The following is a 25,808-nucleotide window of genomic DNA, read 5'->3' on the forward strand; positions in this document are numbered from 1 at the left end:
TGTAAAGTAGTAGCCTGAACTGGGGAGGTGGCATTGGGCATGGCAAAGAGTGGACAGATGTGAGATACGTGACACGGGAGCTGACAGGGTGTCCTGGGGTGACTGGGTGTCTGAGACAGCTGTGGGGCCCGTATGTACAGTCCAGAGGAGGAAAGAATTTGGGTGGGAAAGATGATGCACTTGGCATTTTGCATGTAACGTTTAAGGCTCTTGGGGACATCGGGTGGAGACTAGTCAATCAGCTGGAAACAAATGGCTATTGAGCTCCGGAGAGACCAGGGAGGGAGACATATGAGTGTGTCATTGCCTGTGAGCAAAGGCTGAAGCTGTGGCCCTGGGAGAGTTTCTGGAGGGAGAAAACCTAGTGAGAGCAGAGGAGAGGGCAAAGAACTGAGCCCTGGGGAAGTCTACACTTAGGGTACAAGACAGAAAAGAGGAGAGAGCAAATGAAGTAAGAGCCACACCATGTCCTAGAGGTTAAGGGAGACGAGAATTTCAAGGACAATGAAGTGCAGGATTCGTGCAGGGAGCTGAGCCCTAGGAGATCTGGAGACACAGAACACTAAAGCTGGCGGGCAACCCCCACCCCTCCCTCCTATCCTCTTCCTTTCCTTTTTTTTTTTAATCATCTTTAATTTCTTTCATCAGTGTCTTATAGGTTTCTGCATACAGGTCTTTTGTCTCCCTAGGTAGGTTTATTCCTAGGTATTTTATTCTTTTTGTTGCAGTGGTAAATGGGAGTGTTTCCTTAATTTCTTTCAGATTTTTCACCATTTGTGTATAAGAATGCAAGAGATTTCTATGCATTAATTTTGTATCCTGCAACTTTAACAAATTCATTGATTAGCTCTAGTAGTTTTCTGGTGGCATTTTTAGGATTCTCTGTATAGTATCATGTCATCCGCAAACAGTGACTGTTTTACTTCTTCTTTTCCAATTTGGATTCCTTTTATTTCTTTTTCTTCTCTGATTGCCATGGCTAGGACTTCCAAAACTATGTTGAATAATAGTGGTGAGAGTGGACATCCTTGTCTTGTTCCTGATCTTAAAGGAAATGGTTTCAGTTTTTCACCATTGAGAATGATGTTTGCTGTGGGTTTGTCGTAGATGGCCTTTACTATGTTGAGGTAGCTTCCCTCTATGCCCACTTTCTGGAGAGTTTTTATCATATATTGGTGTTGAATTTTGTCAAAAGCTTGTTCTGCATCTATTGAGATGATCATATGGTTTTTATTCTTCAATTTGTTAATATGGTGTATCGCATTGATTGATGTATGTATATTGAAGAATCCTTGCATCCCTGGGATAAATCCCACTTGATCATGGTGTATGATCCTTTTAATGTGTCGTTGGATTCTGTTTGCTAGTATTTTGTTGAGGAATTTTGCATCTGTATTCATCAGTGATATCGGTCTATAATTTTCTTTTTTTGTAGTATCTTTGTCTGGTTTTGGTATCAGGGTGATGGTGGCCTCATAGAATGAGTTTGGGAGTGTTCCTTCCTCTGCAATATTTTGGAAGAGTTTGAGAAGGATGGGTGTTAGCTCTTCTCTAAATGTTTGATAGAATTCACCTGTGAATCCATCTGGTCCTGGACTTTTGTTTGTTGGAAGATTTTTAATCACAGTTTCAATTTCAATACTTGTGATTGGTCTGTTCATATTTTCTATTTCTTTCTGGTTCAGTCTTGGAAGGTTATACCTTTCTAAGAATTTGTCCATTTCTTCCAGGTTGTCCATTTTATTGGCATAGAGTTGCTTGTAGTAGTCGCTTAGGATCCTTTGTATTTCTGCAGTGTCTATTGTAACTTCTCCTTTTTCATTTCTAATTTTATTGATTTGAGTCCTCTCCCTCTTTTTTTGATGAGACTGGCTAATGGTTTATCAATTTTATCTTCTCAAAGAACCAGCCTTTAATTTTATTGATCTTTGCTATTGTTTTCTTTGTTTTTATTTCATTTATTTCTGCTCTGATCTTTATGATTTCTTCTGCTAACTTTGGGTTTTGTTTGTTCTTCTTTCTCTAGTTCCTTTAGGTGTAAGGTTCGATTGTTTATTTGAGATTTTTCTTGTTTCTTGAGGTGAGATTGAATTGTTCTAAACATCCCTCTTAAAACTGCTTTTGCTGCATCCCATAGGTTTTGGGTTGTCGTGTTTTCATTGTCATTTGTCTCCAGGTATTTTTTGATTTCCTCTTTGATTTCTTCAGTGATCTCTTGGTTATTTAGTAATGTATTGTTTAGCCTCCCTGTGTTTGTGTGTTTTACGTTTTTTCCCCTGTAATTCATTTCTAATCTCATAGCCTTGTGGTCAGAAAAGATGCTTGATATGATTTCAGTTTTCTTAAATTTACTGAGGTTTGATTTGTGACCCAAGATGTGATCTATCCTGGAGAATGTTCCATGCGCACTTGAGAACAAAGTGTAATCTGCTGTTTTGGGATGGAATGTCCTATAAATATCAGTTAAATCTATCTGGTCTCTTGTGTCATTTAAATCTTCTGCTTCCTTATTTATTTTCATTTTGGATGATCTGTCCGTTGGTGCTATTATTGTGTTACTGTTGATTTCCTCTTTTATAGGTGTTAGCAGTTGCCTTATGTATTGAGGTGCTCCTATGTTGGGTGCATATATATTTATAATTGTTATATCTTCTTCTTGGATTGATCCCTTGATCATTATGTAGTGTCCTTCCTTGTCTCTTGTAACATTCTTTATTTTAAAGTCTATTTTATCTGATATGAGTATTGCTACTCCAGCTTTCTTTTGATTTCCATTTGCATGGAATATCTTTTGCCATCTGCTCACTTTCAGTCTGTATGTGTCCCTAGGTCTGAAGTGGGTCTCTTGTAGACAGCATATATATGGGTCTTGTTTTTGTATCCATTCAGCAAGCCTGTGTCTTTTGGTTGGAGCCTTTAATCCATTCACGTTTAAAGTAATTATCGATATGTATGTTCCTATTACCATTTTCTTAATTGTTTTGGGTTTGTTTTTGTAGGTCCTTTTCTTGTGTTTCCCACTTAGAGAAGTTCCTTTAGCATTTGTTGAGGAACTGGTCTGGTGGTGCTGAATTATCTTACCTTTTGCTTGCCTGTAAAGCTTTTGATTTCTCCATTGAATCTGAATGAGATCCTTGCTGGGTAGGGTATTCTTGGTTGTAGATTCTTCCCTTTCATCACTTTAAGTATATCATGCCACTCCCTTCTGGCTTGTAGAGTTTCTGCTGAGAAATCAGCTGTTAACCTTATGGGAGTTCCCTTGTATGTTATTTGGTATTTTTCCCTTGCTGCTTTCAATAATTTTTCTTTGTCTTTAATTTTTGCCAATTTGATTACTATGTGTCTTGGCGTGTTTCTCCTTGTGTTTATCCTGTATGGGTCTCGCTGCACTTCCTGGACTTGGGTGGCTATTTCCTTTCCCATGTTAGGGAAGTTTTCGACTATAATCTCTTCAAATATTTTCTCGGGTCCTTTCTCTCTCTCTTCTCCTTCTGGGACCCCTATAATGCGAATGTTGTTGTGTTTAATGTTGTCCCAAAGTCTCTTAGGCTGTCTTCATTTCCTTTCATTCTTTTTTTTTCTTCTGTTCTGCAGCAGTGAATTCCACCATCCTGTCTTCCAGGTCACTTATCCATTCTTCTGCTTCAGTTATTCTGCTATTGGTTCCTTCCAGTGTAGTTTTCATTTCAGTTATTGTATTGTTCATCTCTGTTTGTTTGTTCTTTAATTCTTCTAGGTCTTTGTTAAACATTTCTTGCATCTTCTCGATCTTTGCCTCCATTCCTTTTCTGAGGGAGGTCCTGGATCATCTTCACTATCATTATTCTGAATTCTTTTTCTGGAAGGTTGCCTATCTCCACTTCATTTAGTTGTTTTTCCGGGGTTTTATCTTGTTCCTTCATCTGGTACATAGCCCTCTGCCTTTTCATCATCTCTCTTTCTGTGAATGTGGTTTTTGTTCCACAGGCTCCAGGATTGTAGTTCTTCTTGCTTCTGCTGTCTGCCCTCTCTCTTCCATTCCTTTTTAAACCGGGGGTCCTGTCTTTGGAGGAAGATTTATGTGGGGTCCCACTGTACAAAATATACAAAAAATGGGCTGCTTTGGGGGGATGGGTGTGAGAGCCTGGATCCCCATCTGTTCTGCTCCCATCTCCTGCCAGGCATTTCCACAGAACTGAGGGGCAGCTGAGTTTGAAATCCTCATCTCCCTGACTTGATTCAATACCCTTTTCTTGTTTATCTAATTAGTTAACTTGCAGTGCATGTGTGCCCGTGTGCATGCTCGTGTGAAGGCTTGCTGGGCTGCCCAGCTGAGGTTCCCTGGGGCTATAGGAGGAGGTCAGGGGAGTCTTTACTGTGAGACCTTGGGGACCCTGCTCCTCCCAAGGTGCTGATGCTGGGCCTCAGTTCATCAGGTACATGGTGGTGGTCGTGGGGTGGGGGGTTGCTTTGAGAGGATAACTCCAGGTTCCAGACTTACTAGTCTCTCACTGGAGGCCCTCCTACCTAGAAGTGAGCTTAACACCCATTTGAAGGAAAAAGAGACACAGCCTGGATGGCTGTTACAGCTTTGCAAAGTGCAGGGAATTCTTATGTTGGGTGGGTCTCCCACTTACATACCTTGTTTGCAAAGTTGGGCTCTAGCACGTACTGCTTCTCATTTTCAGAGGCACCTTCCATGGTGATGAAGAAAATGTTGATTCCTGACTCTCTTGCAAACCTTGATGCCTCTTCCACCTTGTCCGTGGGCCAGCCGTCCACCATCACCACGGCCACGTTGGGAGCACTGCCTCTGTTTCCATTAGATTTGGAAAAGAAGTTCTGAGTCACAAAGGAGATGGCCCGGCCTGGGAGAAAAAGAAAACTCGTGCTTGGAATGATCATGGGACTGATCATAGCAGCATAAAGAGATGCAGAAAAATACTCATTCCCTCCCTTGTTGGCTTGTTTTCTTTTTTAATCTCATTAATTAGTTTTAGGTGTACAGTTCAGTGGTATTAAATGCACTCACAATGTCATGGAACCATCACCACTAGCCGTTTCCCTCCCGTTTCATTTTAAACCTTTAACTTCTAATTCTCTTTTTTTTTTTTTTTTAAGTTTTACACCGTTTGCGGCAACCTGGATGGACCTAGAGATTATCATTACCAAAAGTGAAGTAAGTTAGACAAAGACAAATATTATATATCACACGTGGAATCTAAAAAATAATACAAATGAATCTATATACAAAACAGAAACAGATTCACAGACATAGAAAACAAACTTATGGTTACCAAAGAGGAAAGGGAATCGGGGGAGGGATAAATTAAGAGTATGGGATTAACAGATGCTAACTATTATTCATAAAATAGATAACAAGGATTTACTGTAAAACACGGGGAACAGTATTCAGTATCTTGTAATAACCTATAATGGAAAGTAATCTGAAAAAATATATAACTGAATCGCTTTGCTGCACACCTGAAACTAACTTAATATTGTAAATCAACTGTATTTCAATTTTAAAAATTAAATTCAAAAAATAAAAGTTTTAAAGACCAGCAAACAGATGAGAAAAATTTTCATAGGAACAAAAGTGTCCGTTCTTTGCCTGGGTGCTGGAACCAACCTCACTAAGCCCCTGTGCCATTTCCCAGAGTGTGGGGTGGGGGGAGCTGAAGTGACGGGAGCCTCTCCTTGGGCTACGGTGGCTCGGGGTGAGCCCGGTGCTCCAGCAGCCGCTGGGTGGGAAAGGCTGTATTCTGGATTCAGTGGAATCTTGTGTCTAGTTCCACCAGGGGCACAGGTCTGGCTGGCTCAGGACGCGCTGCACCCACTAAGAACTAAGAGAGGTGTTCTAGCCTGGCTATGCCGCCTACTGGCCATGTAGGCCTGGGTGGGTCATTTGGGGCCTCTGGGCCTAGGTTTCCATGACGACAACCTGCCTCAGCTGAGAGCAACAGCTGAGAGGGATAGCACAGCCTCCCAGCATGGCTTTCTCAAGCATATACTTCACACTGTCTAGGGTCTTATGAAATTTTTTGGAATCAAGGAGGGTGATCAACTGTCCCAGTTTTCCAGGACTTTCCCAGTTTTAGCACTGGAAGCCCCATATGCCCCTGGGCAAACTGGGATGATTGGTCACTCTAGAGTCAGCATAGCTGCATATAGTAAGGTAGGGCTCTTAACCTGGGCTCTGTGATCCCCTGGGGCACTGGGGGTGAGTACCCACAAATCCCCTGAATTTATACACAGTATTTTGTGTATATAAGTATTTAGTTGGGTACAAGGGCCATAGCTTTCAAAGGGGTCCCCAATCAAAATAAAAGTTAAGAGCTACCTTCTTAAGACATTAGGGTTAATGACATTACACTCAATGCTTCTTTGGTTTTGGCCAGCATCCTGGCTCCACTGGCTAGTGTAATCTTACCTGACAAATGAAAGGATCAAATGGTTACATACTCAGTTGCTAGAGAAATGTCTCGGAGAACCCATGTGAGCTGGCTTCATAGAACACAGTTGCTAAGGGAAACATTGGCTGCCGAGAACTGCTTTCACAGCTGGGGCTGATTTCCCTCAAGGCCCAAGGCACCCAGCAGTCCCCCCTGGTTTAATGTTAACTGCCTGTAGACAGAGCAGGGAGCCATCAGATCACCTTGACCCCACCAATCTTAAATTTGGAGGTCATGGTCAATTTGTGCTCAATACATATTCCATCCACCTTCCAGCATGTCTTGAAAGCAGAGGCTGGAAATCTGAAAACTACATTGTTGAGACTTCCTTGCAGCTAGTTCTGGATTTGTTTTAGTTTCATGAAATGATGCACACACATGAGATTTGATTCTGCTGTTTCTGCTGACAAGTCTGTAGAGTGTTTGACTTCTCCAGGGAAGTGTTAGCAGAGGCGCCTATGTTTGGTCACCAGCTTCCTTGGTATTGAGAACGTAGGGTGCAGAGCATTCACTCTGGCTGTGAATGGAGCAGGCAAGGCATGGTTTTGTAGCTGGCAGCTATAGCAGAAACTTCCTGATCATGGTGGCTTCCTGGCTGAAGCAGATTCCTAAAGAGGCTGTGGTGGCAGAATTGAGAAAGCAATTTCCTGATCTTGGAAGAGGTACAGCTCCTTGGAGGTCCTGGTTCTGCAAGAAGCCTTGGGAAGCCATCTCCGAAAGCTCAGCCTAGAGTCCATTTCTTCAGTAATTCTCAAAACCATTTAATACCCTGAAATAAATCCCTTTCTGCTTAAACCAGCTGGAATGGGTTCAGTTCTCTAAACCCAAACCCAGATCAATACAGGGCAGAGATAGAACATGTTACCCACTGAAAGAATGATTTTATGCCGATTTTATTAATCCCATCAAGAAACAGAATGTCTTCTGAAGTTTTAAAGTTTTTATTTTTTAAACAATTCTTTTTAAAATTTTATTTTTGGCTGCGTTGGGTCTTCATTGCTGCACGCAAGCTTCCTCTAGTTGCGGCGAGCGGGGGCTACTCTTCGTTGCAATGCGCGGGCTTCTCATTGCGGTGGCTTCTCTTGTTGCAGAGCACAGGCTCTAGGTGCTCAGGCTTCAGTAGTTGTAGCACGCAGGCTCAGCAGTTGTGGCTCGAGGGCTCTAGAGCACAGGCTCAGTAGTTGTAGCGCACGGGCTCAGTTGCTCCGCGGCATGTGGGATCTTCCCGGACCAGGGCTCGAACCCATGTCCCCTGCATTGGCAGGCGGATTCTTAACCACTGCACCACCAGGGAAGCCCCTGAAGTTTTAACGTTTTACTGCATGATACATTACTGGAATTTCACTGATATAAGTATTAAATTGAAAAATCAGACATCAATTCTATCATGTTCCTGATGAGGTAATACTGATTTTGTGTCTTGGATAGCAGTGACTTGGCCAGTGTTTGTTTAGACTTGTTCAGAGATCAAAGGTTCTTCATTTGCCAGATACTAATACACTGGTCTACAGAGACAAACACTGAGGTGGAGAGGGAAATAATTAATCAGGTTTACTGTAATTTTGAAGATGATCCTTCAAAGATAGTTCTATTCCCTGTGCGTGCTCCATGTCAAGCAACTGTGGCTCACTTCTCCGTTTCCCTGGATTGCAATGGTACAGACAGGTTCCCCAAGAAGTGGACAGCCTTCCCAGTGCCCCCAAAACCAGACAACCATTTATAAATTAGTACACTGGCATGGGCTCATTGGTGGCCTTTGAGCTTGGTTCGTGTGAAACTGTTTCCTAATGCCTGGTCACCTTTGGGGAACTGATAAAATGGAGTTTCTGGATCTGCCCCATTGAGGACTAGATCTTGACCTTGGAATTCTGGTACCCCACTGCCACCCCACCCCATCACCACCACCAAGGATCAGATAGAGACTCAGCTTGAAACAAAGAACATGTCTCTTTTTGCACAGTTATTACTATAACAGGAGCTGATTAGAAAAATACTCCCAAGGGGCACTGTGGAGCTTCCTGAATGGAACTGGTTACAAATTTTACTTATTTTTATTAAAAAAAAGTTTTTACAAAATATAATGAAAAATAGCTGATGACTCGGAGAACAGTTGGGATAGTCATGATTGCAGTTCTACTTGTCCTGAAGAAAGCTGCCATACTGAGGAACCCGGCGTGCTAGAACTCTCCAGCATGTGTGTGGTAATGATTTTTGCCCCCTAAATCCACGATAATACTTGAGGAAAGATACAGATATTCTGTGAGTCATTTCTTGATGGATTATTTTGATTTTTTCCTTTTTCTATCTAGCATGTTAGCAGACGACCACACAGAAAGAGAACCATGGTAGCAAGAAGATTGGCACCCGGATCACATACCTACATTAGAAAGCCCTCCTCTCTGCATAATTTTCTCTATGGCTGTCTTCAGATCCCGGGAATTCATGTGAGTCTTGAGATTAAACTGGGTAACAGGGTTGTCTCTGAAGATTCAGAACAAGAAATAAAAATTAGCTGGAAAGTTATTACACTTTGAGGAAGGCAGAAATCAGAGCTGATTGTTTTAGATATGAACAGAATGGAAGCTGCTTCAAAGCCTTAAGCTAGTGTTTATAAAATGCCCCACTGTGGACAGAAGTAATGGGAGGACTGGGTCCTCCACAGTGTGTGTAGAGAAGATTGGGCTGTTTCAGGGCTCCGAAGGTGTGGGTTCTAGTTTTGACTATGCTGTTTCCTAACTGTGTGACCTTGAGAAGTCATCTAACTTCTCTGGGCCTCAGTTTCCTCATCTAGATAAAAATAAAGATCATAAGGTTTATGTTGTTAAAGAGCAGGACTGTTGTCAAGTGGGATTTTGCAAATGTCAGGATGTCCCCAGGCTGCCCCAGACCCTCCTTTCCAGGAAGAGAGCCTCAGCTGATAGCCACCCCCGGGTTACCCCAGCACTGGAACTGCATCTTAACAGCCGTGTCAAGGAGAAGACATCCCTTCATCTTTCACACTCTGTGGCTCCTGTGACTGGGTGAGAATATTCAAATCTTACCTGGAAGGTCAACATCTATTTTATTGAAGGCTGAAAAAGGTTAGCTGGAGAGGAGTTGGAGTGAATTAAGTGGAGAAACAGAATGAGAACCCTTCTCTAGAGCAGAGTCTCCTTGGTTAACAGGCTTGGGAGCAGCTGAGCAGGGCGTGTGGAATACCTTTCATGACCAGGTGGAAGGTGTGTCAGGAGGGACGAGGGTTCCGTGGGGTGGATGTGTGTGGTCACACTCAGGATGAAGTGGGGATGCACAGTGAAATCACATCTCTCAAAGCACTGACACTCAGCCACTGGCAGCGCTTCGTGCAGGTGTGACCTCTAAGGTCACACGGAGCCCCCAACTCCAAAAGAGCCTGCACTTGCTTCAGTGCTCTGATGCTGCTGTCTTGAAATTCTTAATACTTTTTGAAAATGTGGAACTGCAAATTTTGTAGCTGGTCCTGGCTGCAGATTACTAAGTCTTCAAGGAGAGGGAGAGGGAGACCTTTCAAAGCAAGTCTTTCCATAAACACCTGGAGTAGATCCAGGAAGAAGCAGGTTTCGGCAGTTTCGGGTGGGAATTCCCAGGCCCTACAGTGGATTCTCAGCCAGTCCTTTGGGGAACCTGGCAGTGCAGTCACCAGGAAGCCAGTTCCCCAGGACCCGAGAGGAGACATCCTCTGCCTCCCTCCCCTCCCCTGCTCCTACCCTGTTATCCGACCCTCCTAGCTGTCACAAGGTGATCTATGTCAGAGGAGACTTTGGAAAGAGGCTGGAAGGATGCCCCTCTGTCCTCCATCTCATTAGTGAATATGAGGGACACAGACTGGTTCTTGGGCAAAACCAAAGCAAACTGCCCAGAAGTCCACTTCTCTAAGCGAGAGGTGATGTGAAACTGGGAGGACCAACTACCTTCAGCGAAGACAAGGAAAGTTTAAGACAAGCTCAACTAGGGTGGGTGTTGGGGGAAAATCCAACCAGATGAAAAGCCACCAGGTGAAAACCAAGTTCTGGTTTAGGATTAAACACAAACGAACAACCACAATAAAGCAAAGTGCAGAACAGAGAAATGTGGGCATTCTGGCTGAGCTCGACCTCACCATCAAGCCACATGCCAAGGCTGCGAACCGAACCGAGGCTGCTTTAACACACCCCACTGCTCAGGGCCCAGGGAGGGGGAATCACAGCGAAGGAACTCTAGTACTTTCACGGTTAGTCTTCTTTCCCTTGGGGCTCCAGGGCCTTCCAGTTTCTATTCTCACAGATCAATTTCAGTAACTGCTGTACTTGTCTCCTGGCCGTCTAGGCTCAAAACCTGGACCCCGTCTTTACTTGCTCAGTCATAGGACCCATGGGACCTGTCAGGCACGTCTCCTAAGTTCCTCTGTCTGGAGCACTTGCTTTTATCCCCTCCTCTGTGTTTCTGTGCAACCCTCTGAGTTCAGGCCCCCTTACTTCTTGCTGGTTCTATTATGAGTCTCTATGTCAGTCTCTGCAATGCTTGGGTATATGCCTGTCTGCTAGAGAACCCTTCCTCATGTTCAGCTCTAACTGTAAAACTTGGCTCAAAATCATCCGAGACTCCTATTGTTAAACTTCATATTTTGGCTTTCAAAGCCCATCCGTAACTTGATTCCAACCTAGCAGGCTCATACCGTTCTCTCTCTCTCTCTCACCTATATTCTACTTAGAATGAGCTACTCACTATTTCCTGGTTTTCTAGCCCTGTGCCTTTGCTCATCGGTTCCCTCATCTGGGAAACCCCAATTGTGCCCACCCTCCAAGCTCGAGCTACCTGTCTCCCTGGGCCCCGGCCCCAGCTGACAACCTCTGTGCCTGACTGCTTCCTCTAGCTGAGGACACCTCGCACAGTATGTGGTACCTGCAGGCACTCCATTAACAGTATTAAAGAGACATACATTTCTTCTTTCCTCTTCTGTGCATCTCTACCTCTAAATGCTGATGTTCCCGGCAGTGCTATCTCCCTCATGCATCCCTTCTTAATTTATGCACAACCCTGGGGGATCTCATCAACTTCAGCCACCTGGGGTTCACCGACCATTCATATGCCAACAGCTGTTTCCTGCACACTGGTCAGTCCTCTCTCTTGAACCTCAGAATAAATAAAAGGCTTCCATACATCTGGAATACTTCCATACATCTGTGGTCCCTGGGTGTGGTCCACAGGCTCATTGGCTTTGATATTTCCAAAACTGAAGTCAATTATCTTCCATATCTGCTCCATCAAACCACCCATATCCCCTTCCGTAGTCCCTCTTCTGACTCATCAAGTCGTCCCAGCAATATGCATTCCTGTCACACCAACCTCTTAAATATTTCTTGTGTCTCTCTCATCCTTTCCATCCTCAAGTTTGGACTATGATCTTCTTTCCTGAACTATGGCTATAGCTTCCTACCTGGTCTTCCTGCACCACAGTGGCCTCTGCAGAGGATGTTTTATCCAACAGGTGCTAAGTGCCTATCAGAGGTGGATTAACTTGGATCCTAATGATACTTATTCCAAGGGGCCTAATTTTGTATTTGTAATTTTGTGTTCTTTTTCTTAAAAGAGACCCCAAGCTACATAAGCTTCAGAGTCCCCAAAGTCTGGATCTACCCTTGGTAACCAAGGAATATGAACTTTTCAGGGACTGGAAAAAAAAAAAAGCATGAGTTGAAACAACAAAAGTATTATTAGCTATAAAATAGAAAATTGCGAAATTGATATTGACAATAACAACTATGTAATCGTCTACCAAACATAATATTATATATGCCCCATTAACTGGAAAATTTTTAACTCTACTTACATTTGAAAATGATTTTGAGGCTAGATTTTCTCACTTTGAAAGATTTCCTGAGTGTGTCTGACGATTGTGAAGAAATCATAGCTGATCGTAAATTAAGTGTTGCTCGTAGACACATAATTTCAAAAGCAAAAATATAAAATTTTCTTTCAAAAGTGTTTGCAGAAAAAGTATTTAAATGTGGAAGCTAGTCACCTAGTCACATCCATAGCGTTCCCCTGCTCATGAGGCTGTCTGAATGTCGATCACTTTGTAGAGTGATTGATCACCTCTTTCCCACACTACATGTTCTGTCAAGTCTTGTTATCTGCAATAGTTATGTTTTATAAAGTTGCTGCAAACATCAAATTAGCAAGTTCTGAGCCACTGCTCCTAGGGAAAATATGGGCTCATGTTCCTGTGGGCCTCTGGTCACATTTTCATCAATAGATCAGTATATAAACTTGTTTTATGTATGTTTCTGTTTCAAGGTACCCAATTTAATATATAAGTTTCTTACAAATAATTATATGCAAATTTTCCGTATAATGAAATACTGAGAAGGGTTTAACATCTTCTTGACCCTGGGTAGTGCTACTGTAAATGTTTTGGCCTTCAGTCTCACAGTGCTATCCACTGTGCTTAAAAAAAAAATCAGTCATCATTTCATGAATTCCTAACTTCAGCCGCTTTTCCATAGCTTCATCATGCACTGTAGATATTAGGTACTTTAGCACTTTCTGGAGCAGATCAATTCTGTTGATCACACACAGATCAACAAATTTCCTCTTTTTTTTGCTGAATATACCAAATCATCAATTCATTATTATTGAACTCATGGCCAACAGCACAGTAAGTTGCCTGAAGGAATTTTATCTAACACTTGCAGTTTCTCCATAAGCACCTCACAGCCTTCTTGTGCTTAGAACACTAGATCGCACTTCAACACTACACTTGGGACCATTAAAAATAGTGAAATCACCAATGAGTAGCAGAAACATGAGGTGCTAAATAGACTGTGAGAAGGACACTTGTTTATAGTAACGAGCTGAAACTAGAAGGCAGAGCATCGCCTTGTTGAACCTCAGCTGGGAATGTTGTATATTTCATACCCTCTCTGTGCATGTCCACACAACAACCGTGAAAGTGCCATAAGTATTGATTTTGGAGATACAGGTACATTTTAGGGAGTAGGTGAATTTGTAGATATGGGATCTGTAAATCATGAAGATTGACTGTAACCTACTTGTGAACAGGTGCTATGTCCCAGTGTTTCCTATCCCTGGTGCTTAGCATACAGGGGGTAATAGAGAGTTATGGAAAGAAAGGAGGGAAGGAAGGGAGGGAAGGAGGAAGCTCAGATGTCCTCTCCTCTCTTAGATCATCCCGGGTAGAGCTGAACACTCCCCTCTGAGCTCCACACTCCACTCTCTTCCCCTATTACATCATAGCGGTAGATGAATCTATCTTCAGAAGCAGACAGATGAGCTATTCATATACCCAATGAATAGATGCTTTTCATTTTCTTTAATGTTATTTCTCTTAAAAATATCGCCTCCCTTACTAGCTGGTGAAGTCCCAAAGAACAGAATCTCTATCACAGTTATTTATTTTTAGTGAATTGAAAGGTTGGATCAGAGGACCTCTGAAACTCTTTCCAGTTGCTAAAATTACGATTAGGAGTAAAGCCGCAGAGCTCATCCACCAAGGGACTTACAGGCAAATGTAATCAAACCACTTAGATGAATTTTACATTAGTATCCCCTGCAAATGGCATAGTGCTTAGACCGTGGTAAACACTCAATAAATCTTTGTTAAAATGTAATGTAATTAAATTATAGGAATGAATGGTAAGTCTTTAACCTGCGGACTGTGGCAGCTCTCAGTACCAGAGCACACGGGTGTATGTGTCCTTTTTTAGGATATATGGGCTGGTGGCCTTTTATTTAAAAGGCACCAGGCTAGGGGTAGGGATTCTTTTTAATAAAAGGAGAACACTTTTATTTAAAAAAAATCCCTACCCCTAGCCTGGTGCCTTTTCAGAGATGAAGATTATTTTAAAAGTTCAAAGAGATGTGCCACTATATATATATATATATATTTTTTTTTTTGCTGTATGCGGGCCTCTCACTGTCGTGGCCTCTCCCATTGTGGAGCACTAGCTCCGGACGCACAGCCCCAGCAGTCATGGCTCAAGGGCCCAGCCGCTCCGCGGCACGTGGGATCCTCCCGGACCAGGGCATGAACCTGCGTCCCCTGCATTGGCAGGCAGACTTCCAACCACTGCGCCACCAGGGAAGCCCATGTGCCACTATATTTTAATGTAAGCAACATTTTAATTTGTAATTTTATTAGAAGATCTCATTAAAGGAAAACATATTTTTTCCCTCAGTGATATCAAAGATTTCCTTTGAAACTAAGAGAAGAAAATAAAGATTTACAGCTCAAGGAGAAAATATCAAATTGTTCTATGTTTGGAAAAAGAGCTAAGACTAATGAAGAGAAATGAGAGGGAGCCAGCATTTGACTATGCATAGAAAGGGATAATTCATGCAATAGGAAAGGACTATCCTGCAAGTGTGTGAGAAGAAAGAATGCCTGTTAGAGATGGGCACAGGTGATTCCTAGGAAGGCTGGGGCCTGGGGGCAGGGAACTGGACAGAACATCAGTGTCTCCAGGCCTCCCTGATGACAAGTCTCACCTGAGTCACCCTGTTAAACTACACAGGTTACCAGGTCTCCTCCCAGCAGAAACTCAATTCAGTAGGTCTGGGCTGGGGATAGGGATTTTTTAAAATAAGGGATCCAGATGAATCCCATCCTTGGGACAGTTTGGGAAGCCCTGGATTTTAGAGGACTTCTGAGGCCCTTTCAGTCCTAAGGTTCCCATTTGGTTAAAGTCCCAGAGTCTATTGGTTTACCCCATAACGCTTTGAGTCACATAGAGTGAGCCTCTCAAATGAATTTTTATGCCAGTAGAGACACATTAACTAACCATATTCCCTATAACAAGAACCTTTTGAAACTGTTTCCTACAACAAGGCATCATCACCTTAAGGTTACAATAAAATAACATGACTATCCTTAGCCTTTCAATTAATGCTAAAGTGTGATGATTTATGGACTTAGTCATTGAGATGAACCATGCCTGTGAACTCAGGAGGATGTTCTAGGGTGACCCTGGTTGCCTAAGGACATGCTGCTGGCTGCAGGTCAGGTGGCAGACTTGTCCCTTGAGGTTATTACCCACTCGGAGTGAAAATGATTCTGCCCCTCCCTACAAAGGACTGAGCATGGGGCCCAGGCCGACCTGCTGAGGGAATTAGCACAACTAGCCCCTTTTGAAAGGACGCTGGCCTTTCTCACATTTCCTAGGATCAGAGACGTGGAACAGAGTCTTATAATCAAATTTTGTTTTTAGAGGAGTAGGGTTTTTTTTTTGGTAATTAGCCACAGTAATTCCACCCCTCCACCAAAAAATAGAAAATTAATCTGCAAGCGTCTTCCTGCTGGAGGAAATGTGAATGAGTAAATGTGATCTAAGAATTACTCTGGAGCCAGGGGGCTGTTTGGCTTTGCTCTCTGTTACCACGTCGCTGGGCTATGTAAGTCCAGGGACACGGAATGTCTTGGCAACAGACACAGTGTTTGGTGCTTCCCAAATTTAGCCATTTCACCTGGTCACCTGGGGATTTTGTTAAAATGTGGATTCTTTTTTTTTTTTTTTAATTTATTTTTGGCTGCCTTGGGTCTTCCTTGCTGTGCAAGGGCTTTCTCTAGTTGCGGCGAGCGGGGGCTACTCTTCATTGTGGTGCACGGGCTTCTCACTGCGGTGGCTTCTCTTGTTGTGGAGCACGGGCTCTAGGTGCACGGGCTTCAGTAGTTGCAGCATGCGGGTTCAGTAGTTGTGGCACACAGGCTCTAGAGCTCAGGCTCAGTAGTTGTGGCGCACAGGCTTAATTGCTCCACAGCATGTGGTATCTTCCCAGACCAGGGATCGAACCTGTGTCCCCTGCACTGGCAGGCAGATTCTTAACCACTGCACCACCAGGGAAGTCCCTAAAATGTAGATTCTAATTCTTCAGGTTGAGTGTGAGGTCCGAGGTTCTGCCTTTCTAACAGCCTCCCAGGTGAGGCCGTGGATCACAGTCTGAGTGGCAATGTCTTAGAAGATATGCTGTAAGAGTCAAGAACATCCGCTGTGGGGCTGCCAGTGAGAAGGGGAAGGGAGGAGGATAAATAAGTGTGGAGCAGCATGAGAAGGGCTGAGAGGAGGGAGGAGGGTGGAGCTCCTGTAGCCCCAGGGTGGCAACCTGGCGGGAGACAGCAGGGGCCCGGGACACAGCGTTCACCAGATGAGAGCACAGCCCCGTGGGAATATCTGTGCCTTCACATTCCGGCTGTGCAATGGAATCGCCTGGGGAGTTTTAAAAATGAATGACGCTTGGGTCCCACACTCAGAAATTCTGATTTAATCGATCTGAGGTTGGGTCTGGGCACTGGGATTTTCAGATGCTCCCCAAGTGGTTCTAATGTGCATGGGGGTGGCCACCTGCTTCTCTAGCAGAATGGTCCAGGAGTCCAGGGAGAATGATCTCAGCTTGGGTGGGGGGCACTGGGATAAGACCCAGCGATGTGCGATGGTGGGTCAAGGGGAACCGTTGAGTATAAGTGGTGCAAGTCGAGGGCAGTGTCCTCATTTCCTTTGTCCCTCTGGGAGAACTGCGTGGTGGGGAACATAAGATTCTTGTGTGAGCGTATTCCCAGCTCATTCAGCTCTGAGACTGTGTCCCCGAGGCCTGTGGCTCAAGGGTTCACCTGCCTTGGGAGAGAAGTGGCAGGGGGGTCTTTGCAAGTGCCATTAGGCCCTGGAGAGCCCTCTCAGGCAGTCAGGTGGCTGTTCAGGTCCTGTTAGTTCCTGTAAAGGCAGTGTAGGCTGAGGGCGTGAGGAGAGGACGGGGCAGCAGTTGGAGAGACCTGTGCTCGGCCGGGTGTTGCCCTCTCACCTGGGAAGTCGAGCTGTCCCTTGCCCTCTTGGGGAGTTGGGGATTCTCACCTTGGCTACAGATTGGAATTATAGATGAAAAGGCCAGCTTCTGGGTATTTGCAGGATTCTGGTTTAATAGGGCTGGGATGGGGCCCAGGCATCAGCATCTCTAAAAGCTCCCCTGGGGATCACAATGTGAAGTCGGGGCTGGGCAGTCCCTTCCTGCTCTGAAGTCCTGAGGTGCTGAGACTTGCAACTCCCAGGCCCCCTCCAGCCAGGGCTCATGCCCCAGCCCCTCCCATTCCTTCCTTTGCTGCAGGCTCAAGGAAATGTGACAGAATGGTCCTCCTTGCCAGGTGTATTAGTTCCCTATCTCAGTTGTAAACTTAGGGGCTTCAACAACACACATATCAGTTTACAGCTCTGGAGGTCAGAAGTCCGAACTGGGTCTCCCTGGCAGGGCTCTGCTTCTTTCTGAAGGCTCGAGAGAGAGAGAGAGAGAGAGAGAGAGAGACAGACAGACAGACAGACAGACAGACACAGAGAAGACAGACAGACAGACAGACAGACAGACAGAGAGTGTCATTGCCTTGCATTTTCAGCCTGCATTTCTTGGTCAGGGCCCCTTTCCTCCAGCTTCAAAGAAAGCTGTCGCATCTTTCCGACTAATCTTCCGAAGTCACAACTCCCTCCAACTGATAATAGCTGCGAAAAGTTCTCTGCTTTTAAGGACTCAGCTGATTAAACTGGAACACTGGGTAATCCGGGACAATCTCCCCATCTCAGGGTCCTTGACTTTAACCACATCCACAAAGCCGCTCCTGCTCTGGGAGGTAACACATCCAGAGGTTCCAGACGTGGGCAGCTTTGCGGCCATTATTCTGCCCATCACACCAGACCCGACACCTCGTTTCTTCTCCCTACTCTACTTGCCCCACACTCAGTGGCTCAGCTGATCCACGGGAGCCCTTGGGCATCCTTCCCGCTTTGGGGGGGCAGGAAGGGAGGCTCAGCTGAGGGTGCTCAGTCAAGGCTGAGTTGGGTGGGCTGTGAAGTAAAAATGTAAAGAGATGCAGCCCACCTCAGAGCCAAAACATGGGGCGCCTGTCAGAGAACCGTGAGCAAAGAAAAACGGATTTCACTTTGAAATGAAGAGAAACCGATACTTGGCTTTATTCTACATCTGTTTTCCAGTGTTGGTATCCTAGGGTTGATTACAGAGTTCAAAAGAACCTGTGCAATCCTGTTCCATTTATACTGAAATCAGGGATAAAAACAAAATCCTATGGAAGGTCCAGCGGACATTTAGCCCCTGGGGATCCAGGTGGCAGCTAAAATGTGAGCAGCTTCTCTTCCTTATTCTGTTTGCTAGACTTCACCTAACAGCGACTTCCTCTGGCCATGTTTTCATCTGGCCTCTTAATGTTCCTGTTGGTCGTAAGCGCAATCACAAGCATGTTGGCTGTTTAACTGTAAATTAGAACATGTGTGCGAGATGGGGGCTTGAGCCTTGGCTTTGTCTTCAGCCGTGTCTCTGTCCTCAGTTTGGTGGAAAGCCTCCATTATCAGGAGCTTTCTTGGCAGAGGAGCAAAATCTTGAAGTCAATTTGGTTTGACATTTTAGGGATTGACCCAGGATTTAACATCTCTGCTCTCCCCAGTGGTCATGCATTTAGCTGTGTGTTCTTAGGCAAGTCACTCAACCTCTCTGCATCTGTGTCATACGCTGCGTCTCTTACTGGAGGTGCGTGATGACTGTGGAAGGAACGCTGTGTTTGCTGAAAGGTTAACGCGGGCCTGGGCTCCGAGCCTCTGCAGGTGTGGGTAGGGGGATGTGGGAGAGGGAGCATGCTGGCACCACAGGGGCTGAAGGGCTCCCCCTGGTCCGAACCAGAATTAGGAGCCCAGCCAGGGCAAGGGGAAAGTTACAGAGGAGCAGAAACCACGAGCCTGGCAGGGGATGACGCTGTCCACTGAGGAGAGAACGGAGTGGACAAGCAGAGAGACGAGGAGATGCAGGGAAAGGACTAGGGAGGGAATGACCAAGACTTGCCAGTCCTGTGACATCACTCTCCCTTCACCTGCCTGCCTGGGTTGGTTTTCTGTTTCCTGCATCCAAAATATCTTTGTGTAGGATGCTTACTGATCAGGATACAGAACGAGCATTTTGTACATCAGGTCATTTTTATCCTTCTCGTATTTTAATTTCTTATTTGCCTTCTGTTTCCTGTTAATAGTATGAGTCTTCTAAATTCCAAATTCAAAAGTCTAAGTTCTGCCTCAGCTCTAAGGAAAACCAAGGGAAGGAATCTTCTGGGGGGAGTCTCCCATGTGGACCCACGGCAGCGGTGACAGAGGGGAGAGGCCTGAGAGCAGGAGAAATTCTGAGCTTGGGAGTCCTCCAACCTTGGCCAGCTCCTTTCCAACCCCAGTCTCACCTTGAGTGCTCGTTCTTGCCAAGGTGGTCATTTCTTTTAGAGCCTTGTCTCCTCATTGTAACACGAGGAGGTGGAACCAGGAGCTTTCTAAGGCCCCATTGCTCTGTGATTCTGAGAGAGCAGGGCTGATTCCCTGTGGTTGTGAGCTGGGCACTAGAATCCGGTGAGAACCCAAATTACCAGTAGAGGAATCAGTTTCCCAGCCAGCCAAGCACTGGAAAGCCCTTTTCCAGGAACACTGGCCCCATGTCTGCATCGACCTCTGCCCCCATACCCTTTCCTACCCCACCCCCTGCCCTCTCTCGCACTAAGACCATTTGCTGAAGAAAGGCTGGATGGGAGCCACCCAGGTGGCTGAAATAAAAGCAATTTCAGTTGAGTGTGTGGATTTCCCCTTCAGCCTCATCACACCTTCCTAATGCCTCTCTCCAACTGATTGTGTTCCCCACATTCCCCTGACGGATGTATAACCTCTGTGCAGCCAGCATTTCATTGCTGATCATTCACCCACCTAATCAGAACCTGAGGCTGGAAGGGAGAGGATGCTCACCCAGCATGTTCACCCAACATTCATTGATTGGATGTCTTCTGAGTACAGAGCCAGTCACTGAATTACAGAACAACAGGGCTGGCAGAGCCCTAATAGATCATCTGGTCCGACCGGCCTGTACTGTAGAGATGGCAGCTCTTACATGGAGAGGTTAGGTGACTTGCTTAGGGTCACACAGCGGAGCTAAGGCTAGAATTCAAGACGTCCTGTCACCAGTTCATTGTGCTTTCCACTCCACCCCGTGGCCAAAGGAGGGTGAAGATGATTGATCGGTTTGTATGAGCATGAAGTAAAGGAAAACAGACACATTTCCCTTAAGGGCTTTAAATGAATAAGGACCCTGGATGGAAAAAAAGATGAATAGGGAAGGCATTTTTAGAAAGTGACATTGGAAAGCATGGAGGTAAACTCTTCTCTGTAAATGGTGATGACATTAGGGACACGTGAGAGAAAATGTCTTTTTGAAGGGAAGGGGTCTTTATTGAATCTTTTCCTTCCCTGCTACATTTGTTCTTTAATCCATGTTCCCATCAGCACACAACACAATGCTCCTGCCATTTTTCTTTTCCTTGACATATTTATCACCTTATTTTCATATTCTCCTATAAACCTTGGTATACACAGCTTTTAAAGCAGCTATTTTTAATGCAAGATGACATACCAAGCTTTGAACCCCCCAATAAAACTGACCGGGAACATCTGGCACTAAAACGCTTACATTTCCTCCCCAGAGAAGCCTGCTATTCATCTGCTAACTTTAAAAAGTAACACAGGAATGAAAATAGGTTGACGTCTCGAAAACAAGAAAACAATGACCAAAACCACGTATTTTCCTATTTCAAGTTAAAATCCTCCAGAACATCTGACACTGAGAATTAACATGTGTAGCAATTGGTTATTTTCATATATTTGGCTCTGACTATATATAAGTGCCACTTAGCTATTTTCCTTCACAGAAATAGAAGATAGTGCTAAATATGTTATTGGAATTTAATTCTAAAAATACAAACATTATAGGTTCTTATGAAAAATAAAGCATTTTATTTCTTTGGACATCTCAAAACTAAATATTCTAGTGTCTGTGACATAACAAGCTCGGTTAAAATGCTGTTCTGGGATGTCCCCGGGAAACATTTGAAGGGACCAGAGACAGCCCCAGATGTTGTCAGGTGTGTGTTTTTTACTTTTCAGGCCGTGGCCTCTGAACAAGAGGTACTAAGGCCTAGGTTAGTGTCCACGGCCGAGGCTAAGCTGCAGATCTGGGAGGACGGGCGGGCTGTGCCCGAGGTCCTTTGTGGAAAGTGAGACAGTTATCCTGCCCTTAGTGGCTCTTGATCAAAAGCCCACCTGCTATTTGAGATTTGTGCTTGTTTACGCTTTTGATTGCCTATTTATTTTCAGTTGATATCTGTATATCTGCTTTAGCGAGAAATCTATTACATCTGAAATAAGATTGACTTATTATCCCCAATGAGAGAAAAGTTGAGATTGGATGTTAGTATGCGCCCTCAATTTCTACCCTATGTAGAAGAGTAAAGTGGACTGGGGACAGTCACCTGGGCGAGTGCTGGGGGCCATCCCTTCCCCCCACCCAGTCCTCCGCATTGCCGGGTGAGCTTTCCCAGTACCAGTGTAGAGGCCTAAGGTTGTCCAGAGAAAGGAGAAAGTTCAACTTAGACCACCATGTTTTCTGGGCATCCCACCTATAGGTGGAGCACACGGGCCCCTCAAACAAATACTCTAATAGTCAGGGTTGAAAGGGGGCCAGCCTCGATGAGGAAACTGACCGTGAGAGAGGTGAAGGCCTAGCCCAAGGCCACGCAGCTTGTTATTGGCTGAGCAAAAACTTGAACTCGGCTCTCTTAATTCCCAAACAAATATTCTCTCTACCAGTCAGGAGTGCAAATGCCATTTACTCTCAAGTGTGGATTAACTTGTCCCTCCTTCTGGAAGCCTCAGATTTCTTCAGCGGCACCTGGATTGCTTCGGTTTCTTTCATTTACCTTTGTATCAGGGAAGAGGATGAGTCTGCTGTGCTCTAGGATGTGTCGGTACTTTTTTCTGGCACAAAATTAAGCATGGGACATCCCTTGATTTCTGAATTCAGAGCAGTACTTACCCGTACTGAACAACACCCATCAGTGGACCAGTAGGGCCAATGTCAAGAGCTTGGGCAACGTCGGCCAGGAACTGCTTCTGGATTCGGAATCGACGTTTGCCAATGCTCGCGCTCCCATCAATTAAAAATGACAAGTCAACTTTGCAGCCTAAGGAATGGAAAGGGACTCTGTTATTCTGCTTCTCTCTCATTGCATTCAATGCTCACTCCCCGCTTTCTCCACCAGAGCCCCCTGAGATGCCAACGAAAAGAAAGTTAAAAAAAAAAAAAGTAGCAAGATGCAAGGTATACTTATTTATTTATATCCATAACTGATTTTCACCAGGCACCAAGGTCCTGGACACTGGGCTGGTACTTATTTCCATGACTGTTGTAGAAGTCTCTGTATCAGCCACAGTTACAGACTTCAGAAGCAGGGACCTCCCAGTCAAGTCTAAGAAGGCCCTCAGAGTGGTCTCCTAGTTCAGACCATATAAGTGCAGACCCCCAGATGCGGGCATTCACCCAGACTGAGTCCCTGGAGCTTATGGTCTTTTACTCCCATCCTAACTTTTTAGAATTGTGTGTTGGCTCTCTATAAAGGTGGGAAGAACCTGCAGGGCCAGTGCTGAGGGGAGGGCAGGAAGTGTAGATTGAGAAATGGCTACTTATCTTATCCTTCACTTCCCTGGGTGGGGCAACCATAGAAATTATCCACCTGTATCGACAGATACCTGTTCTTATTTGTAGCTACCTTAGATTTTTGCCCCTTCTTTTAGTTGTAATAAAGACTAGGACAGCTCTGGTTAGGATCTTGGGACCTCTGCAAGTAGATGAAGGTTAGGATGAAGGCAGGGGGATGGTGGGGCTGCAAGCTGGTTCAAACTTTCAAACGCTGAAAGGAATTGATGGAAAGCCACGTAAGCAAGTAGAAGTTGGTGTCTTTTATTTATTTATTTTTGGCTGCGTTGGGTCTTCGGTTGTTGCGCGCAGGCTTTCTCTAGTTGTGGCGAGCAGGGGCTGCTCTTCGTTGCAGTGCACAGGCTTCTCATTGCGGTGGCTTCTCTTGTCGCAGAGCACGGGCTCTAGGCGCGCGGGCTTCAGTAGTTGTGGCATGCGGGCTCTAGAGCACAGGCTCAGTAGCTGTGGCGCAAGGGCTTAGTTGCTCCGCGGCATGTGGGATCTTCCCAGACCAGGGCTTGAACCCGTGTCCCCTGCATTGGCAGGTGGATTCTTAACCACTGCGCCACCAGGGAAGTCCAAGTTGGTGTCTTCTTTGCTCTCGACTGAAATTATATCATCTCAGGATGATAAAACTCATTATTCAGTGCTGATCAGAAGTTTCTTATTGGGAGGTATATAGTCCCTTGATTAACAAAAAATGAGGAATGAGTTCTTTTACCAACTGCAATTTGGGAGACAAAAATATTTCAAAGCAGAGTTCCATGGGTGAAAAAGAGAGACAGTAAAATTAGAAGTTTCTGGACTGGAGTGTCCAGGAGGACACGGGGGCCAGCTCTGCCCTGTGTGGGAAGGGTGCAGCTGTCCAGACCAGCCTGGATCTCTAAGCTGCCACACAATCGCCCATGAGGCTGCTCTCGACTTCTGTTCTCTGCATTGTGTTGCTTCCATGGGACTGGCGTCCTCCCATTCCCCAAAAGAAGCAGCTCCGTGGCAGGGAGGGATATATATTTTTAATGAAAGCAAGAAATGAACATGAGTTGATACAGTTTTAAGCAGAATTGATGAGAAATATTTAGTAAAGAGTGATACTACAGAATGGGCAGGTTAAGGGAAAAAGTTCTGAGAACATGCTTTATTCTGTTGCTGTGGTGCATGGCAATCAAAACCAGAGAAGTAGGCGATGACAGGGGCCTCTCTGGGCCTGGCTGACTCTGCTCCATCTGGAATCAGTGCCTCGGCTCACTAGGGACCTCACAAGCTTTTAGACCCTGTGTGCCTGGATGGTCAGGACCTGCCGTCTCTTCCTGTTCAGCTGGCTTCCCCTGTCCTTTGCTGACCCCAAACTGTCTATGCTCAAGCATGCTCCTCGAGATGAAGATTGGAAGAAGCAAATAAAATCAAGGAGCTGAGTTTAGAGATGCCACTAAAGCCTGGGATAAAGCAAAAGAGAGGCAGAACTGCTCTATGGCTTGGCATGTTCCCCACACAGGGCCAACCCTCTCTTTCCTATGTCTGGACTTGCGATGTGAATTGCCGCCAGCAGGTGGCAGTGGTGCTCTTTAGGGCTTGCCGCCCACTGGCACCTATGCTGGAAATGTAGACGGACTCCCAGGCTCCACCCCGACCTATAGAATCAGATCTCAGTTCAGCAAGATCCCCAGGTGATTCCTATGCACATTAAAGTTTGAGAAGCACCCCTGAAGAGAGGTTTTCCTTCAGATGTCAGCAGATTATAGTTCAATATGCCTTTTTAAATGAAAACCTTTTTTAAAAAAAATAACAATTACAGTAAGGGCCACAGGGGATTTTCTTTTTAAATGAAGCGTACATGTTTTGTAGCATCTATGTTAGGTCTTCCTAGACCATTTTTTCTCCTTATTTTTTAAAAATTAATTTATTTTTGGCGGCGTTGGGTTTTCGTTGCTGCGCGTGGGCTTTCTCGTTGCGGCGAGCAGGGGCTACTCTTTGTTGTGATGCGTGGGCTTCTCACTGCGGTGGCTTCCCTTGTTGCGCAGCACGGGCTCTAGGCACATGGGCTTCAGTAGTTGTGGCACACGGGCTTGGTAGTTGTGGTGCACGGGCTTAGTTGCTCCACGGCCTGTGGGATCTTCCCAGACCAGGGCTTGAACCAGTGTCCCCTGCACTGGCAGGTGGATTCTTAACCATTGTGCCACCAGGGAAGTCCCTCTCCTTATTTCTTACATCTTGAACTGTGCTCAGGATTGACGTGTTGATTTCATAGGTTTTAAGGAGATGAGGTGTTTCTCTGTTTCCTCTGTTCTCTTCACTCATTAGCCTGCTGGCTGTTATTGGGATCACCTTTGCTCCTCCTTCCCAAGAATGTTTTAATGACAATGGCTCCCGCTCAGGGCATGTGCTCACTGAGACCCTAGTGGCTTTCTCATACAGACATAAAAACATGCTGATGTGAAGATGACAACAGCAATACGAAAGGACAGTACTGGGTTATGAAATGTCCAGCATGAGCAATTTATTACGGTCACTGAGGTTGCAGCAGGAGGAAGAAAAGGTAAGACAGAGTGTCTACAGTAATCAATCTGCCAATTTTCTTAATTGCTTTGGTTTTCTTCAACGTGATACAATTTTATAGATTGATGCTTTTTGTTGGCCAGTATATTAGGCCAGTGTTTCTTAACCCTGGATAAGTATCAGAGTTGCTTATGCAGCTTCAATAAATAAAGATGCCTGGGAATCACTCCAGGCGGTGCTTCTCAAGGGGTTAGCATGCAAAGGAATTGCTTGATTCAGTAGATCCGGCTGGGCGGGGGCGGGGGGGGGGGGGGGGCGGGAGTT

General features: G+C 45.1%; 1 protein-coding gene across 1 annotated transcript in view; it reads right to left on the reverse strand.

The window, feature by feature from the left end:
- VIT (vitrin) overlaps positions 1-25,808 on the reverse strand; it is a 94,454-nt gene that overhangs the window by 5,755 nt on the left and 62,891 nt on the right. Inside the window, 3 exon segments of the mRNA XM_007468388.1 lie at positions 4,621-4,847; positions 8,812-8,915; positions 22,332-22,479. Coding sequence (XP_007468450.1) covers positions 4,621-4,847; positions 8,812-8,915; positions 22,332-22,479 — 479 coding nt within the window.

The sequence above is a fragment of the Lipotes vexillifer genome, unplaced genomic scaffold, assembly GCF_000442215.2.
Source record: "Lipotes vexillifer unplaced genomic scaffold, Lipotes_vexillifer_v1.1 scaffold1149, whole genome shotgun sequence".
NCBI lineage: Eukaryota > Metazoa > Chordata > Mammalia > Artiodactyla > Lipotidae > Lipotes > Lipotes vexillifer.